General features: G+C 41.4%; 1 protein-coding gene across 2 annotated transcripts; it reads right to left on the bottom strand.

Annotated features, from left to right (window-relative positions):
* Positions 1-2,522: 2,522 nt before the first annotated feature.
* RIOK3 (RIO kinase 3) lies at positions 2,523-14,215 on the bottom strand. Of its 2 annotated transcripts, none has more exons than XM_037379765.1 (13): positions 13,904-14,215; positions 12,773-12,894; positions 11,780-11,925; positions 11,545-11,649; positions 10,909-11,018; positions 10,046-10,189; positions 9,037-9,164; positions 7,695-7,883; positions 7,080-7,239; positions 5,970-6,050; positions 5,792-5,881; positions 5,335-5,442; positions 2,523-3,845 (listed from the first exon to the last, which is right to left on the bottom strand). In XM_037379765.1, exons 1-13 carry the CDS (start codon positions 14,099-14,101, stop codon positions 3,744-3,746), a joined length of 1,683 nt encoding a protein of 560 aa, XP_037235662.1. In that variant the 5' UTR covers positions 14,102-14,215; the 3' UTR covers positions 2,523-3,743. The 2 variants fall into 2 exon arrangements, with proteins under 2 accessions (XP_037235662.1, XP_037235663.1); XM_037379766.1 differs by having other exon boundaries at positions 7,695-7,880; positions 13,904-14,213.
* Between the last annotated feature and the right edge of the window lie 3,248 nt (positions 14,216-17,463).

The following is a 17,463-nucleotide window of genomic DNA, read 5'->3' on the forward strand; positions in this document are numbered from 1 at the left end:
CCCCCGCAGTACCCCCGTTCGGCGCGGCCGGGCCTCCCGCCTCCTCCGCGTACCGCCCGCGGGCAGGGCGGCCCCCCTGGGAAGAGGTGCCCAGCTCGGGGCCCGCCACGGCCACAGGCGCCCAGCCGCCCGCCCCGCGGGGCCTGCCCGCGCCTCGCCGCTCCCGCCCCGCCTCTCAGGCCGCGGGACGGCGGCACCGGGGGGCTGCCCGCGGGCGAGTGTCGGGAGCCGGAGCCTGCCCGGAGGGACGCCGCAACGCACCAGAGGCGGTGGCGACAGCCCCGAGCTCGCCCTGCGGCCGGCCCCTACCCGCGGACGGGCCGCGCTTCAGCCGCGGTGCGGTGCGGCCCGGGCCTCTCCGACACCGGTGGCTTCGCCAGCCTGGGGGGGCGGCACGCCGAGCCCGGGCACACAGAAGAGAAATACATTTGGCCCAATGTTCTACTGGGCTTGCTCAAACATAAACAAAACCTAAGACTTTTAGGTGGGGGAAAAAGAACCAACTGCTTCAGAGCTCTGCCGTAATCTGTCCACACTTTCAGCAACGTTGAAAGCATTCACTACTGATCCTGCTTTGGGCCATGAAACTGCTTTCTAGTGGCTAGTAGTACAAGAGATCAGAATGGGAAACCATACTCTGAAAAGAGTCTGATTTCAGGAACAATATCAATAAAGCATTATTGAAGTTAAAGTCCAGGTTTTTCCTCAGCATTTATGCATATCTGCTCGGAAAACAAATTTGCAACAGGGTTTTTTTGGTTGAAGAACTGGCTAACGCCTTAGCTTGCTAGTTGTAAAGCCTACAGTATAAATTAGAAATTGTGTGAGAACATCATTTATATATTTGCTTATTAGTTTAGGAATGGAAATAAAATATATATTAAAAAAGGGGGTGGGGGTATACTGAGACCACACCCATTTACAAGTTTTCTGATTAGACTGGAATGGCACAACTGAATAGAGGAGAAATAGGAGTTTCAGTACCAAATACTAACCCAGTATCACGCAAACGACTGCTTGCTGACTTGTTACCCAGTTGGTCTAGCTGCACATCAGACTAGAGAAACTGAAGTCACAACTAGGAATTACAACAAGCTATTCATTCTGTGGAACCCTCCTGTGTCACCAAACAATTCTATATTAACTATACAGGACAAGGACTCCCAGAGTATTTAAAGTACGTTAAAAGTTTATCGTTTTTTGCAAAATACAAAATTCATTGCATGTTTCAGAAGTTCCGTTAATCCAAGGTCAAAATTTAAGAAAGGTTACTGACATTCAATGTTCTCCTACTTCCCTAAGTGACACCAAGCATTTTCTACCACTGCAACAGGAATATTAAGACAGTAGAAACTGAGGTACATGGGGGGGGGGGGAAAATCAGCAGACACATACATAAACACACAATTTGAAACTACTGTGATAGTAATTGGTCATTACAATAGTCATAACATCAGAAAAGTTAATAATGCCAATGGCTTAAAAATGAAAAATTGTCATTTACTTGTAAGATTCTATTTGCTTAATAATGATCCTAGAACATCCTATTTCAAAGGAGTCCAGGAAAATGCTTGTTTAAGCAACTTCTTCCTCATTTTCAATTACTTCACAACATGCCCAGATGCCTTAAAATCTCAAAGCAAATTCCTGAGCCAGTTTTTCTGCTGGAAGTGAAAAAGATGTTTAGATGACATAATGGAGCCCAGTAGCTTTAAATGACAGACTTGACGACCACAGCTTCATTTATTGGGTGGGGGGATGGGGGTGAGGTGTCTTTTTTAAAAAAAAAAAAAAAAAAAATCTGTGCTAGACAGTTTTTAGAAGAAATTTATAGCTGAGACTTTAGTCCAAGCACAACAATACAAGCAAGTGCCTCTGTTTCAAATGACAGTTCACAAAACTTCCTCCCCTCACTTCCCCTCATTTCTGCTCTCTTCCTCTCACTTGATGCAAATACCCTTAACAATCTGCATCTTTCTTAGACAAGCACAGTGTAAGGTACAAGCAACTCATTTGAGACATTTTTTTCCTCTAAGAAATGTTAGAGTATTGAAACTTGTAATAAGCCTAGAATAGGACTATCCTTTTTAAAAGCCACCACCTCTGAAGGAGATTTGGCTGTATTTTACAACAAAAGCTTTTAGTCTTCCTGAAGGGGTTAGGTAACTGTAGCACCTCCATCTCAGTACCTAGTCTGTTCTTTTCCCGACATCATCATTTTGGGTGATTATTTCACGGAGCAATTCGGAATAAACTTAAAGGAACTTGCATCTTTTGGAGACTTATTTCAGAAGGGGTAAATGCAAGACAGTTGTCCAATTTAGAAAAGGGAAGAGAATTCAAGTACTGCGATGAAACTGGCAAAAAGGTCGTTGTCTACTGTCAATGCAGTACCCACCAAAACAGTCATTTTTCTATTGTTATAATGAAGTAGCAGAGTCCTACCCCTACACTGCTTTAGTGCAGCACTGAGGATCAATGAAGGCCTGTATAATGCAAAGAACCATACATGAACACCGCAACAAGATCTTAAGTTTTTACTTCACCACCAGTTTTCCAACCAAAAAAATATTTAAAAATCACTTTCACAGCACACTGTGAGAATGCCATATGTAGCAACACTGTATTCTGCTTGATAAAGAGCAGCATCAGAAACAGCAATCAGTTAAAAAAGTTGATCAGAATTTCTTAACTCTAAACCAAACTACATCAGTTCACCTTTAAATGTCTTGTTTTGGAGAGAAAAATTGCTAGATTTTTAGAACTTGCTAAAATAAAGACAACTGACATTAAGAATAAAAGCATGAGAAAGACAAATGTGAGCACTCTTTTTGCACTTAAAGCAAAAAGCTTAATCTAAAAATAATGACAATCAATATTTAGTTTTCATAGTCTATGATTACTTTGAGGTGTTTGATGCTCTACCCAGAATTTCATTTAGATACAGGATTATGACAGAATTTTTTGCTTGGTTTTTTTTCCTTGCACTGAGTTCTTGGAGCCATTTGTATATACAAAGTGAAGCTAACTGAGCTTACTCTTTTGTTACACTGCTTGGATGCAGCCAACAGGATTGCCTGGCACATCACCAAGGAAGTCCTCTGCGGGCTAGATTCAGATCTGTTTCTCATGTAACACCCAATTGTATTTACAGAGATAGTTAAGAGCCACCTTCCATGTACTTCAAATGAAAAGGTTCAGACTTTTGCATATATAAAGACACTGGTTTGTTAAATTGTCATGTGATGGCAGCACATAGTTTGACTTTTCATTTTGCCTGTGGTGAAGGATGGAAAGTTCACTGACATTGTGTCCACACACAATTTCTAATTAGTTTTTCAAGTATCAGGGGGAAGAAGAAAAAAAGGAACTCTCCTACTGTGCTTTCCCACTAAATACTTTAGAATCTATCTTTTTTTTTTAACTGAAACATATAAGCTCTGAATCATGCAAAATATGACCACCTCAGTTACATTAGTCTAATGTAACTGGGCAACTGGTAAGTTGTCAGACCATCCAAAGCAATAGTGACAGTCCATTCTCACAGTGCCAGCCTGATGGGTGGGATAAGTTAAAAAAAAAACAAACACTGAGGCATCACTGTATGCTCACGGTGTTTTCCATTTTGGTATTCAGAGTCAACCACTCTCTCTTGACATCAGTAGTTGTCATTTACCACTGCACCAACATAGTTAGAAGCAGCAAATTTGTTTTTAGTTTCATTAGCAGCTATACACTCTGTGCTATTCATCATATATAGGTGGGTCTCCATCGCTTGAAAACATTGAGAGTTTCTTTCCGTGATTCTGCACGTGATCTTCATTCATCTTCTCCAAAGCTTCGATCTAGAGAGCCAAAAATAAACCCATGCTGAATCATAAAACCATACCTGCACCAGAATGTTTCTGAACAGTGTTAAAAGGTAGCTTTAGATGACTGACCGGGTATATACAATATGCTATTTCAATGGTTCAGTCACATGTGTGGAGCAACATACTTTGGAAGCACAGCTTGAAACATCTGTTCTCAAAAGTAAAAGGAGCAGCTCTCTGTAGTTTCATGCTGTGTAACTGAAACGCACAAGTTGCAGGGAGGACTCCCTGGATGATTCTAAGACTTCAGCTGTATTCCTCAAAGTATAGAAGCGTCCCCCTCCCCAGCTCTAAACACCCCTGCTGTAACTCTGCCAATCCATCAGCACTAGAGAAATTCCAGGTAATACTAAGATTACAAATCCATTGCAACCTTTTTTAACAGTGAAAGCTGAAGACAGTTACACCTCAATGTTTTACGCAAAGTAACACAGTATAGTAGCTTATTTTGATTTCAGATTGTGATGTTTGGATTACTTCCTCTTGTATTCTAGGGGAGATTAATTTTAGCTACTAGTGACTAAAGTCTTGAAATTTAAGGATGGGCTGCTCAAATTCACCTCTATGTAAACAGCCATGTAAGTCTTTCCCATAAAATTTATAAGCACGAAAGATGACATAAAACAACAACAAACCCCCACCCCAATGCTCACACCACAGTCAGTGAGGGAGTTGGGTTTTGTTTGATTAATTGATACATAAGGATTACGGAACAGTGACACTGCATTCTCTTTATCTCTTTCTGAGGACCTGCCCCAGGAGTTAATTAGCTTAAAGCTCCCACCTACTACGTGCTGGATGAGCATAAACCTACATTGTCACTAGGAATCAAGTAGAGTAGAACTGCCATGTTGCCTTTACTTTAGTTAGTAAATGTGGCATGTTTGACAACACAATTTTTATAAGTGTCTGATATCACGACACACACCTTGAAGAGTTACAGCCAAAATTTTAAAATTAAAAGCCAAAGGTGACTGAAGATTCCTAGTCCATATTAGCAAGATTTTAGGCTTGAAAGTTGAAAATGTTAGCTTAAACTTTAAATTCAAAGTCAGTTAAAATCTAAAACATGAAAAATAAGCAGTAGAACAATTATTATTTTTAACCCAGCTTTCGTTTCTCTGCACAACCTTTAACCTATGTAAGGAAAGACAACAAAACTAGCTTTTAAACTAAAACAGGTCACTAAATTTTCCTTAACAGCGAAAAAAGCAATTACGTGCAACATGAAGCCTTTTATACTTGGGAGAAGGGGGATCAGGAAAGGGAGTGGAGAAGTCTGTCAACCTCAGTTTCTAAAAATACTTGTACTAGGTTGAAATAATCAAGTTCTGAAAAAGAGATGCAGAATGATTGCTGAAATTATACTCACAAATGCTAATCATACAGACTAAACATTGAAAATTAAGGTATTACAATGGCTAACCAAATTAAAATGTTAAGACAACAGAAAAAGCTATACCTCTGCTTGGAAGTCTACTTCATTATCAGCTGTAATATTTAAACTGGAGACAGCATTGAAGAGTTCACGCTCATTAAGCGCTTCTGCCACACCTCCTTTCTGGAAGAACTGGTCAATACAAAAAGCATACATTAAACACCTACTACATGAAACAAAATATTCCTTTTCCTTCCCCAAGTTACAATTACAGTATTTAGTCAAAATGACATTTTTGCTTTTGTTGACTTACAGATAAAAGTAACTGAAAGTTTTAAATTCTAGTGGTACTGGTTTCTTCTCCCACACTATCCCTTTCGAAGAAGAACACCATCAGTATCGGCAATACTCAAGAGTAATCATATATATGTGGTGGTGATCATTTTTTACAGACATATTGGTTGACTTTCAGTTAGCTCTGAATTAACTATCTTGGAAAATATTCAGTGTAACAGAAGACTGTCAAATGCAGAGGTCCTACCTGTGAAACATTCCTACAGTCTCTGAACAAAAACTCAAGTCCATGAGGATGGGTTGGCTCCACAGACTGACTAACATCAATAAGCCAGACCTGTAGTCACAGAGAGATAGCAATTCACTGGGTATTAACATTTCATATTAGATTAAACCTTTCCTTCCCACACCAAGAGTAAGCTCACCTTCCCATCATGCCAAAGCATGTTGTATTCACTCAGATCTGCATGGACTAGGTTGCACTCCTTATACAACTGTTGCATCATCTGCAAGGAAACAAATTAATGAAGTATGCTACACCCCAAGTAACTGTCATTTGCACAACCGTAACAAAAAAACGCAACACACAAAACCAAACGACACCCAAAAAACCCCCACCCTTCCCTAGTCACCCACCCCATTTACAGCATTTCTTTCAAATTTTTCAATGAAGTTCCATACAGAGCATCACAATTTTGGAAAACTGCCAGGAAACTAAGCTTTTATCACTGAGCTTAGCTTTGGCAAGTCAGAAGAATCAGTTTGGTAAACTCCTGTCAGCTCTGCCAACCAGTCCAAGTGCATGAGACAGATAAACATGTTCTCTAGATATACCTGTCATTCTCACCCGTCACACAGGAAATGAGTCTCCCAGTTTTAAATACTTAATCCTAACTAGTATGCACATACACTTGAAACACAGTTGCACTGGTCTACTGGTCTCAAGATTTGAGACACAGACCATTCATATTATCGAGCTGGATTTTTGGATGGTTGGGGTTTTTTTTAATATCTATAATGTAATAGTGAGTGGACAGTTCGCAGGTATGTATCATCTGAACCAATTACAGCAGATAACAGGAAAGTAAAGTATCCATTATGCTATATTATAATTTATTCTCTGATATCTAGATTTGCTATAAGGGAGGGTGTAGAGGGGGCTATCCACTGGAGAGTGCTTAAGCATTGTAAATTAAGTAGTCAGTAAACCCTGAAGACTTCAGAGAATTTTCCAAACCACATACTGCTTCTATAAAAGGACTACTTGCTCATAATTCCTCTGCTGCTAAATATGTTATCAAATTCCAGCATGTTTTCCATTCAGATTAAGATTCAAATTTTTAAAATTTTTTTTAGTGCATAATTTTTATATATTCTAAGTCACACATTAAACAGCAGCAATAAGCCTTTGGACTCTGTATCTTGAAAGCAATGCAAGCATCCTGAAAAGTAAATAAATTGTGATTTGTCCTTCAAGTTTTTTGCCTAAAAGAAAATATAACCAAGAATTGGAGGAGAAATCAGCATTGTCTTACATTAAGAACCTGATAGTAGGCCTTTTTCATATCTTCACTATTAAGTGTTACATCCTTTAGTTTAGGAGCTGGGATTTGATCCTGGCCAATAAAAGACATAACCAAGACGTGTTTCTTAAGGATAACCACTTCAGGACAAGGAATTCCTGCATTTTGCATTCTGTGGATCAGAAAATAGATACTGATTAAGAAAACCAAAACAAAAATGCCAAAACACCTATGGTTCTAGTTCCTGCTTTTTCATTTCCAATCTTAGAGAGCTGTGTGTAAGAAACCTGATCCAGAGTCAAAGAGTCAGAGCTGGAAACCGAATAAATATATGTATTTCGCAAAGGAAAATTCAGATCAAAGCTGTAAGTGGATCTAAAAACACTCACTGAAAACTGATCACTTTTGTAGCTAGAGCGTGTTAACTTCATGGGTTTGTAAATTCTGTCACTGAATCACTGAAGATGCTGACCATTCATTACACGGTAAGAAACCAGAGTGCTATTCAATCCGTGCCAGTTTGCCTAAACATCAATTTAAACTTTTACCCAGATGTAGTGTATCTTCCTTAAACAGAGAATAAGAAACTGACAGGCATTTGGCAACTACACTTTTTTATTATTTTACCTTGTTAAGTTATGCATTTCTTTCTCAGCCCACATACGAATAATCTTCCGTGGATTCAATTTACTGAAGCGATCTTTAAATCTGTAGTCATCCTTAATGTATTTGTCACGGTTCTTGAATTCATTAAGAGTTGTTTTAAACACTTTGATGGCACATTCTGGAGGTATAACTTTATCTTCAGATGCACTTCTCATAGAAAAAGTCAAATATATAACAAAGTTAACTATTCTCATCTTTACAAGCAAATGCATGGTGGTTTTGTTCTTAACTATTGCAAAATACAGCAATTTTTAATATAAAAGAACCGATTCTCTTATCAAACTAGGAAACCAATTAAAGTTGAGTATAAGATTATATGATTAAGCTTATATATGAATGATTGGCTTTTGGCATTTTCATTGTATGTTGCTTATCAAATAGGTTCCATCTGCCAATTTGTTAATATTTTACTTAAATGTCATAGTTAATAACAGCCCTGCCCGTTAATAGATGTACCTGCTTCAAGAAATTACAAGTGGAAAAGGTCTCACATTAGAACAATAATGGTAGCATCGATGTTTTGTTAAGCACCACAAAGATGTTGCCCATTGAATGATACTGAGCAAAAGAACACTCCTGAATATCGCTCAAGCAAAGGTCAATTTAAAAAAAACAACAAAAAAAAGAGTGCATCTTTTTTCCCCCCTCCCGCCCCAGCTTACATCTCTCTCAACATCTCCAAATAGACTAACTGTATTTGGGTTTTATTTGTTCCTTTTGAAACACCACTAGTGGAAAGTGAATTAAATGCACTACAATCACTACTAACGTACTACAACCCTTCCAGCACGGTGATCTTTAAAACTGGACTCCTGCATGACTTGCAAAGCAAACAGCACCCCAACACTAATCTCAAGGTAACCCAAAAGTAACAAGCAGCACCTCCGCTGACCTGTACACACGGAGCTGATAACACAGTTATCTGTATGGAAAGACCATCTTCAGGTAGCCTATGATCATCATGATAGCTCTGTAGCCTAGGGCAAGTCAGTGGAAAGAGTTCCTCAAAATCTCAGGACTTTTATAAAAAGTAGTACATATTTTTCCACAGAAAGCTATAGTGGATATATTAGTGTTCATTAAATGGTCTCCAAGGAGGAAAGTGTGGATTTTTTTTTTTTTTTTTTTCAGTTTATGGTTGGTACCATTTGGTTTTCAAATTTTATTATTATCTGCATATACACAAATACAAACTTTTTTTGTATGCCTCGAGAATGAAAAAAGTGCAAACAGTTGTAGTTTCTGCTTTTTTAAACCATCTCTGGTACTTAAAGCTACCATCAGTAACAAACAATATACTTACTTTCCTCCATATGCATGAAAAACAACAGATTCTTTTCCTGTGCTGATGCAGCCTGTGATGGTCTCCAGCATCCCAGCATTGACCATCTTGTACAGAAGTAAACGCGTTTTAGGATCCACTGCTTTCTCCTACAGCCAAGAAATCAATACTCAATTTGTTAAAATAATTATTTGCTTTACAGTAAGTTTAGAGTATTTATATCTCCCAAGCGTTCAACTAGGTGGAAAGAATAATGTATTAAAAGCATTCTCTCAATTGACAGAGAGAAGGAAAAAACAAAACAAACCAAAAGAACAGATAAAGCAAAGCCGAAGTGCTCCAGCACCATCATCTTGATTTTTAATACTCTCAGGTACCTTATCAGCTGTGTAGAACATACAGTATTTTACCAGTTCCACAAAGTACAGACTGTGGCTCAAGAGCACTTTCTACAGTGCTTTTAAGAAGTCTTTACAAATCATGAATCACAATATCCCAAATATTATACTCCTTTTATATCAGTAACAATAAATACCCGAATTTAAAGAAGCCCATAGCAAGAATTACCAGAGGCCCTGCTCTGAACTCACCCATAAAGCTTATCAACTGACTTCTTACATTATTAAATTAAGAGTTTACTTGGTCATTTCATCTTCCTGAAACCTGCTTTGAAGACAGATATTTGGAGCCACATGGTTCAGCTGCAGAGAACTAGTCCTCTGGATGGTTTCTATAAATAATTTCTAGACAGTTAATTCACTGTAGCTGATTAAGAGCCAAATTTAGAAAGATAAAGAGAAAAAAATGACAACTGCTTGCTCTTATTTTGATACAGCTCTCACAGTAATGCAGATCAAATACAGACAGCCTTTTTCTAGTAGGAGCTGGCTGATACCATCCCCTTCAGCAATGATAACATGGTATTGCTTAACTGTTTTACTAAAAATGGAACTTTTCAAAAAATTACCAAAACAGTGTTAGTTGTTACACAAGATGAAAAGTATACAGAGAGATTTTATTAAAAACATACAGCAGTGGAGTGCTCCTTCTTTTCATGGAGCCTTGCACTACGACGCTCCTCAGAATAGGCATGTTGCTTTAAGGCATTGAAGACTTGATTTGACAACTTTAAGTCCATCCCGATTCCATCCCCAACTTGGAATTCAGGTGCGAACTACAAGTAGAAGTAACAGAACTTTAAGTATTGCTACGAGCAGACACCAGAAGTTGGCACAAGCAGAAATTTCTCGTTCTGATTTGGAAAAACCTAGGATCAATTAGGACCTATGTGAAAGCTACTTTGTATATTGTTGTCACTATGTTAAAAAACATATTGCTCTAAACACAGAACTTGAAGTTCTTCCCAAACTGATATGAGATTACCTAACATCCTGTAAAAATAGCACTTGCAGCATTTCCTTATCAGCAGAAGTTGCACCACTTACATGAAAGAAAACAGAAGGTATAAACAGACTGAAAATCTGCAAGTCAAACAATTGACTGACAATAAGTTACTTGGCTCATCAGGCAAAATGACCTAAAAAAAAAAAAAATTAGGTTACACAATAGCTATGCTTTTCAAAAACAGTCTTGGTATTTTATTTGCCTGTGTACCAAACTTGCTGATAGTTATGTTTTGCCAAAACAGTTCTGTGCAGATTCTTGAATCATGGTCATCAACAAATTATTATTAAATAAAAACCTGCAGAATTCAAACTGCCAATTTGAATAACTAATCCAAACACTGCATTGCTTTCATCCAATGGAAAAAAAGGAAAAAGAAAATAATCAGCACTGTATACAGTAGCACAGATGGACGTGCATTAGTTCCTTGGTTGAATTACAGCATTCAAGTTTTACACACAAAGTAAGTTTCCCTAAGTCTTCACTTACATTTTCCATACGAGCAGTGTTCTTTCTTCCACATACCACTTCATCATGTTTAGTAGTAATGTCTTTTCCTTTTCCTATGAAGCCCTTTCTTGGTGTAGTAGTAGGTTTATCTGCCAGCAGTGAGAAAAATAAGTCACTTTATATCTAAACAAGCATTAATTAATGCTCATGGAGGTTCCATAATGCCACAAAAGTAACAATTTTATTTATTAAACAGAATAAAATGCTTCAAATTTTATGATCTTAATGCAGTCTTCTCTTACCCTAAAGGTGACAGCTTAGCTTTTGCTATGTTATGACTGACTTCTACATCTTCTCTGGGGTGTCTGACATGTTTTTGATGTGTTAAAGACAGGAATTCAATTATCATGTGCAGGTGCCCCTAGCCAAATGTAGATGACAGACACAGAAATCCCACAATACTTTCCACTTATAATAGTTATTTTGCTAGATTCAGCCGCCAAACCATTATCCTGAAGTTACCCGCCCAGCTTCCTGCAGAACACCTCCCAACTGGGTGACCTGACTTTACATACAACTGGCATGTCTCCTTAAGTTAAATACAATTAATTTAACTATGTCATATTCTTAGGTCTATTAACTGAAGAAACTGTATTGTTTAGAACTGCCACACACCTGCTCTATAAGGATCATGACGGGTATCCTGCCAATCAACCTCATCCTCAGAGCTGTCACTGTCATAGGGATGCACCTTCCGATAATTTTCAAAGGATATAGAGACTGGAGAAACAAAACAAATAAGAATGTCCGCGATTATCAGCAGTTTGCTACTTCCTCACAGCTCTGTCACCCTACTCAGAGTGCCAGGAATATCTCCAAAGCAAAAAAATACTTCTTCTGATAAGGGTACCTTTGCTATCTCCATTGATCTTCCTCTCTTCACGCCGAAGCTGTGCATCATATTCCCTGTCAAATTCCATCTGCAGCATCTGAGCTAGCATTAGGTCACTAGAAGTATCAATATTTTCTCCTGTAATAAATGGTCCTTCAGCAACACTATGCAAAATGAAAACAGAAACTTAAAAAATTAAATACAGTAACCTAAACAGAAATGTTTCTTTGTAACATTTCATTACTCATAGAAAAGATTTCATGCAGAGCTGCATGGAAACTAGTGGATCTACACTGTTCGCCCCCCTCCCAGACAACACTAAATATTAATAGAGCATGACTTCATTTCTCTTTGCCACTTCTTTACCATGCAAATGCTAAACTTTTACTCACCTTCCATTCTGTAATAAGCCCTGTTTTTAAGATGCCCTTTATGAAAGCGAAAGGCGGCATACAAGTGTATGTGTGTAGCTATATATATATATATATATTTAAATATGTTTATAAACAAACTAATAAAAACTTAGAAAATCCCCAACAACCAAAGAGTGCTGCTTTGCTCTGCTTCACAGAAAAGACTGTAGGCAAAATCTGTATAAATTTAGAACTAGTAAGCTCTTGGTCTATGTTTAGAGCTTCCAAGTATTAGGAAGATACAGGTGATACACCCGACAGTTCTTGAAAGAACATTGTACACTATTAACAAAAGTCTTGAAAAAGGAAGAAAAAAAAGTGTTTCTGATATTTCTCAAAACACAGCTTACGGACTGTTTTAGAGCACTCAAAACAATGCAAAGAAAATATCAAGAAGGAAGGGTGACAGAGGAGAGAAACTAAGGAAAAGTTTTAACTGGGGAAACCATCGTCACTGAAAAAGGCCTGAAGAAGCAGAGTTAGGCAAAGCGTTTACTGTATCATGATTTATTAAGCACACTGTAAGAAATACACAAGAGACAGAAGGATGGCTTCACAACTCTGGAGAGTTGTGAACTAATCCAGGACTTAAACTTACGCAACCACTTCAGGAAAAGCAGCATTTTCTTCTTCCAGCTGCAGCTCTTTCGCCAGCTGTTCACTCATTACCTCAGCAAGGGAACAGGATATTGATGCTGTGTTAGGGGCTCCCCATGGACACTGTAAATAAACATTTTATTCAGTGGCAACACAATAGGGTAATTAGCTATCACTGGCTCTAAAATAAGCTCATGTAATCTTATAAGAGCTTGTCTTCCATACTTAGGGAATTATGATGAACTAAAGTACAGAAAATATCTCAAAGAGTAGTTTCATAAACTCAATCGGGAGAACTGTGATTGAAAGGATGTTGATGTTCACTTACTAATGGGGGAAAAAAAAGCATTGGCTTGTTATTGTCAGTACCCTCTGAAGACAGGGGCAGGGCCTTCCAGGAGAGTCTGCTTACGAGCATACACAGTCTATGTAAAATTTCTCTTGGAATAACACAACAGTAATAGTTTATGCACAGCTTGCTCGCCCATTTCTAGAACCCTAAAAGGGCAGCGAACACAAACAGCCTCTGGAAAACGCAGAGGCATGCACACAACTTTGCCTGGGGAGGCGGGGGCTGGGAAATGACAAATCCAACCAAGTTGTGACTCACTGCCTACCTCCTTGATAACTAAACTCACTTAGACCCAATTCCCTGCTCAGCAACAGTGCTTGGAGAGGAGGAACTCATTTATCAGGGTCCAACAGCAGCTCCCTTCACCAAGATAACTGCCGGCAGCAGCAAACCGTGCCATACCCTGCCTTAACGCAGCTCACTCCTCACGGAATAACTGACCCTTGTTTTGCTGACACCACTTCACAGCGTGCTCTCGACGGCCTCAGCCCGCTCAGGGGCAGACGGGCCGGAGCTACCGCCGTGCCTGCCCCCTGCCGTCAGCGACGGGCGCCCAGAGACGGTGCCCGTGCACCGACATGCCTTTGTCCTCCCCCACCTCCCGGGAGCCAGGCCCGCGGCGGCCGTAACTGGACGGCCCCGGCAAGTCGAGGTGCCGCGGGAGGCCACGGGGTGCCGGACACCGCGGCCCGCGCCAGGGCCAGGGCCTAGCAGCGCCCGGCCGCCGCCGTTAAGGCCCGGCGGGCCTGCGCCCGCGCCCTCCGCCCTGCCCGCGCTCACCTTGCTCTGCCAGGCGGGGCCCGGCCCGGCGTCGGGAGCGGCGGCGACTCCGACCGAGTCCATCTGCGCATGCAATGGCGGGCGGCGGCGCAGCAACAGCAGCGGGGGGGCTCTGCTCCGGGCAGCGACGCTCCCTCTGCCAAACCTTCCGGGTTCTCCCCGCTGCCCCTTGCCGTCAGCTGCCGTCAGGCTCCCCATTGGGCGGCGGCACAGGGCCGCACCCGCCTTTCCGGTGATGTCACCGGGGTGGCCGTGGGGTCACCGGCGGGGGCCGGAGGCTCTCGGCGTGGCCCGCGAGTGGAGGCGGCAGCGGGTGGAGCGCGATGGCAGCGGGGGCGGTGCTCACCGCAAGATAAACGGCGGAACCGAGGGAAGGCGCGGGGGAACACAAGCGAGCAAATTAATTTGATCCTGATCCCACAATATATTAAATATTAATATTAATAATGTTGTATAAATATATATACACGTTTATATATAATCTTTGTATATTATTAATAGGAAATATTAATATTAATAATGTAAACACAAAATCAGGTCCTTCGTGTGTGATCTGATAGCTGTTACATCTCAGTTTTATATGTAACATTTATCTGGGAAATAGTACTGTGATTAAAATGCCCCATGTGCAGGACTGGGGCAACCAGATAGTGTTTTGCTGCAACACAGTCACTGTTTCCAGTCTGGTCAAACAAGCATCACAGCAGGAAAGAAGTGATGCCTAAAAACCTCCCCAGGCCTGGCTCACCAGCAGGTATCTGCAAACATAGACAAATGTGCCATCACGGCCACCAGTGACAACCAGAAAACTAGCCTAGCGAAGCTGGCTGGCTGCAGGAGAAGCAGTCAGGGGTCATACAGCCCCTGCAGCACCCCCAGCCTGCTCGGAGTAAGTTCCCTGTTACACATCTAGCAAAGCCGTTGGTGCCAGGGCAGGCCCAGTAAAAGCCACTCTCAACTCTCAGCCCTGCAAGAATCAGCTTAGTTGGCCAAAGTCCATCTAATTTGTCTTTAACAACCTGCAATGACGGACATTAACGTTCTCCCATGACAACCTGTTCCAGTGTTTGTTATTGCAGAAAGTCCCCAACTAAAGGGCAGGCTGTTCGGAAGAGGGAGGGACCCAAGTTGCAGCACACAACCTGCAGGTGTGACACAGGTGTGTGCCATGGAGGCATTACAAAATCATAGAATCATTTAGGTTGGAAAAGACCTTTAAGATGACATCAAGTCCAACCATTAACCTAGCCCTGCCAAGTGCTAGTATGGCTTTGTCTGGTGATGTGGTACCAGTGTGGTTCTTATCCTCTCTGCCTCTTAGCCCTGGCAGAAATAGATTATTTCTTTCCTTTTGCAGCTGCCTTTCGGGGTGTGAAGATTGCTGCCATGCCCCTTCAATCATCTTTAGCTAAATTTATCAGTTTTATAAATGAGCAGAATGTCAAAGCAATGTCCTGCTGCCCCAAGAAATCATTGTTTTAACACAGCTGTACAAGCACTGATTAAGAAAATGGGTTTGGGTAGTTTTTGATTCAAAAAGGCATTAACAATGACTTAATAATCCTATGCCTTTTTATTCAGCTTTTCATTATCAGAAATAAGTCTTCTGTATTAGTCTCTTAAATATTACCTGATCAGGCCTTGATCCTGTGACCTCTTATATGAATGGGTCAAGGTTTGAACTGAATTACATTAAGAAGTAATCTACAAAACGACATGCAAACAAAATAATTTGCCACACATTCACATTGCCTAACACAGTTAAAAATCTAGATAGAGCAGAAACTACCCTTCATATTACTCAAAATAATTCCAAAGCTACATAGCAATTACTTAATATGTAATTCAAGTTGGTCATGATAAACATCAGCAAAAATTTGTACCTTCATTCTTAATCCCTCACTGTAAGTGGCTTGCAAGAATTCACATGTCTGTGCATTTTGCTGTAGGAAGATATATTGTCTTCGTTCAAGTCTCCCACTTTCAATAAGAAATACTGCAAAAAAAACCACAAAGAGAAATACCACTGTAATATTTTGCATTAAAAGGATACTCTGCTAAAATAAAAAGTCAAAGGTATTCTTATCACATGCTTACATTAGTCTTTGTAGATGTCTGTAAACTTGTCGTATTCTTTTTTAAAGCTTTACAGGCTGAATTCTTGGCACAATACAAAGTATACCTTTGTTTGCAAAATACACATTTGACATGCTTACATAAACACATGCTCTGCAAAGGGAAATGCTGTATCACCTGCCGTGCCATCTCTACCACATCTGTTACAGTGGCAATGTCAGTGATCTCCGTAGGCCTGGGTGGAACAAACCTTTCAGTGCTGGAAATCTGACGTCTGTTTTGGGCCACCTCCTTACAAACTGGATAGGATTGCATCTGATGGACCAAAATTCTTGAATTTGCAGTGGTGCAGTAGAGACTGTTCAGCTGTTGGGCTCTGCTGACTTTGTCTTTTGAGGCTAAGCATAAGAGGTTAGACAGGCTCATTTTATGGGCCAGATTTGGCCTCTGGTCTACGAGTTAGTGCCCCCCCTCACTCCCTAGTGTAGGCCATGTTCAGTTCCTTATCTGTGCTGCTTTGCTCTGTCCTCTAAAAAATAGGGTACAGAGAGAGCCCTGTACGTTGCATTACCCAAGCAAAGCCAAGGTGAGAACTGCAGAGACAGGGCCTTGTCTTGTTTATATCAGATCTGGGAAGAAAGAGGCTTACCTAGGCTGTAATAAAAGAATACCCAGTGACGGTGACTAGTCAGGGCACATCTCCCACTGCTTCTCTACCTCCCTGGGATATTTATAGTTTACATATCACCAATGAATCATAGAATCAGAGTGGTTCAGGTTGGAGGGCACTTTACAGGTCAGCTAGTCCAACCCCCTGCAATGAGCAGGGACATCTTCAACTCCCATCAGGTTGAACTCCATCAGAGCCTCATCCAGCCTGACCCTGAATGCTTCCAGGGATGGGGCACCTACCACCCCTCTGGGAAACCTCTTCCAGTGTTCCACCACTATCATTTAAAAAAATACTCCCTCATATCTCTGCCTCATATCAAACCATAATCCCTTGTGCTAGCGCAACAAGCCCTACTGAAGAGCCTGTCCCCATCTCCCTTACAAGCCCCCTTTAGGCACTGGAAGGCCACAATAAGGTCTCCCCGGAGCCTTCCCTTCTCCAGGCTGAGCAGCCTCAGCTGTCCCAGCTTTCCCTCACAGGAGAGGTGTTCCAGCCCTCTGACCATGTTTGTGTCCCTCCTCCGGACCCGCCCCAGCAGGTCCCTGTCCCTTCCAGTGCCGAGGCCCCAGAGCTGGAACAGCGCTGCGGTGGGGTCTCACCAGAGCGGGGCAGAGGGGCCGAACCGCCTCCCTCGACCCGCTGGCCACGCTTCTTCTGGTGCAGCCCAGGGTACGTTTGGCTGCCCGGGCTGCCAGCGCACGCCGCCGGCTCTCGCCCAGCTCCTCCCCGGCCCGCACCGCGCCCTTCTCCGCGGGGCCGCGCTCGGCCGCGGGGCGCAACGACGGCCCTTTAAGGAGGCGGCGGCCGGCGG

This window comes from Falco rusticolus, chromosome 3, assembly GCF_015220075.1.
Source record: "Falco rusticolus isolate bFalRus1 chromosome 3, bFalRus1.pri, whole genome shotgun sequence".
NCBI classification, from domain to species: Eukaryota; Metazoa; Chordata; class Aves; order Falconiformes; family Falconidae; genus Falco; species Falco rusticolus.

Bases quoted from the DNA above. Each gene is read 5' to 3' on its own strand.
- RIOK3 (XM_037379765.1), bottom strand. From the start codon at position 14,101: ATGGGGAGCCTGACGGCAGCTGACGGCAAGGGGCAGCGGGGAGAACCC. The intron at 11,650-11,779 runs GTACCCTTATCA...TTGTTTCTCCAG, and splicing joins GATCAATGGAGATAGCAAAG to TCTCTATATCCTTTGAAAAT. The intron at 6,051-7,079 runs GTAAGACAATGC...GTTTCCTTGCAG, and splicing joins CCTACTATCAGGTTCTTAAT to ATGATGCAACAGTTGTATAA.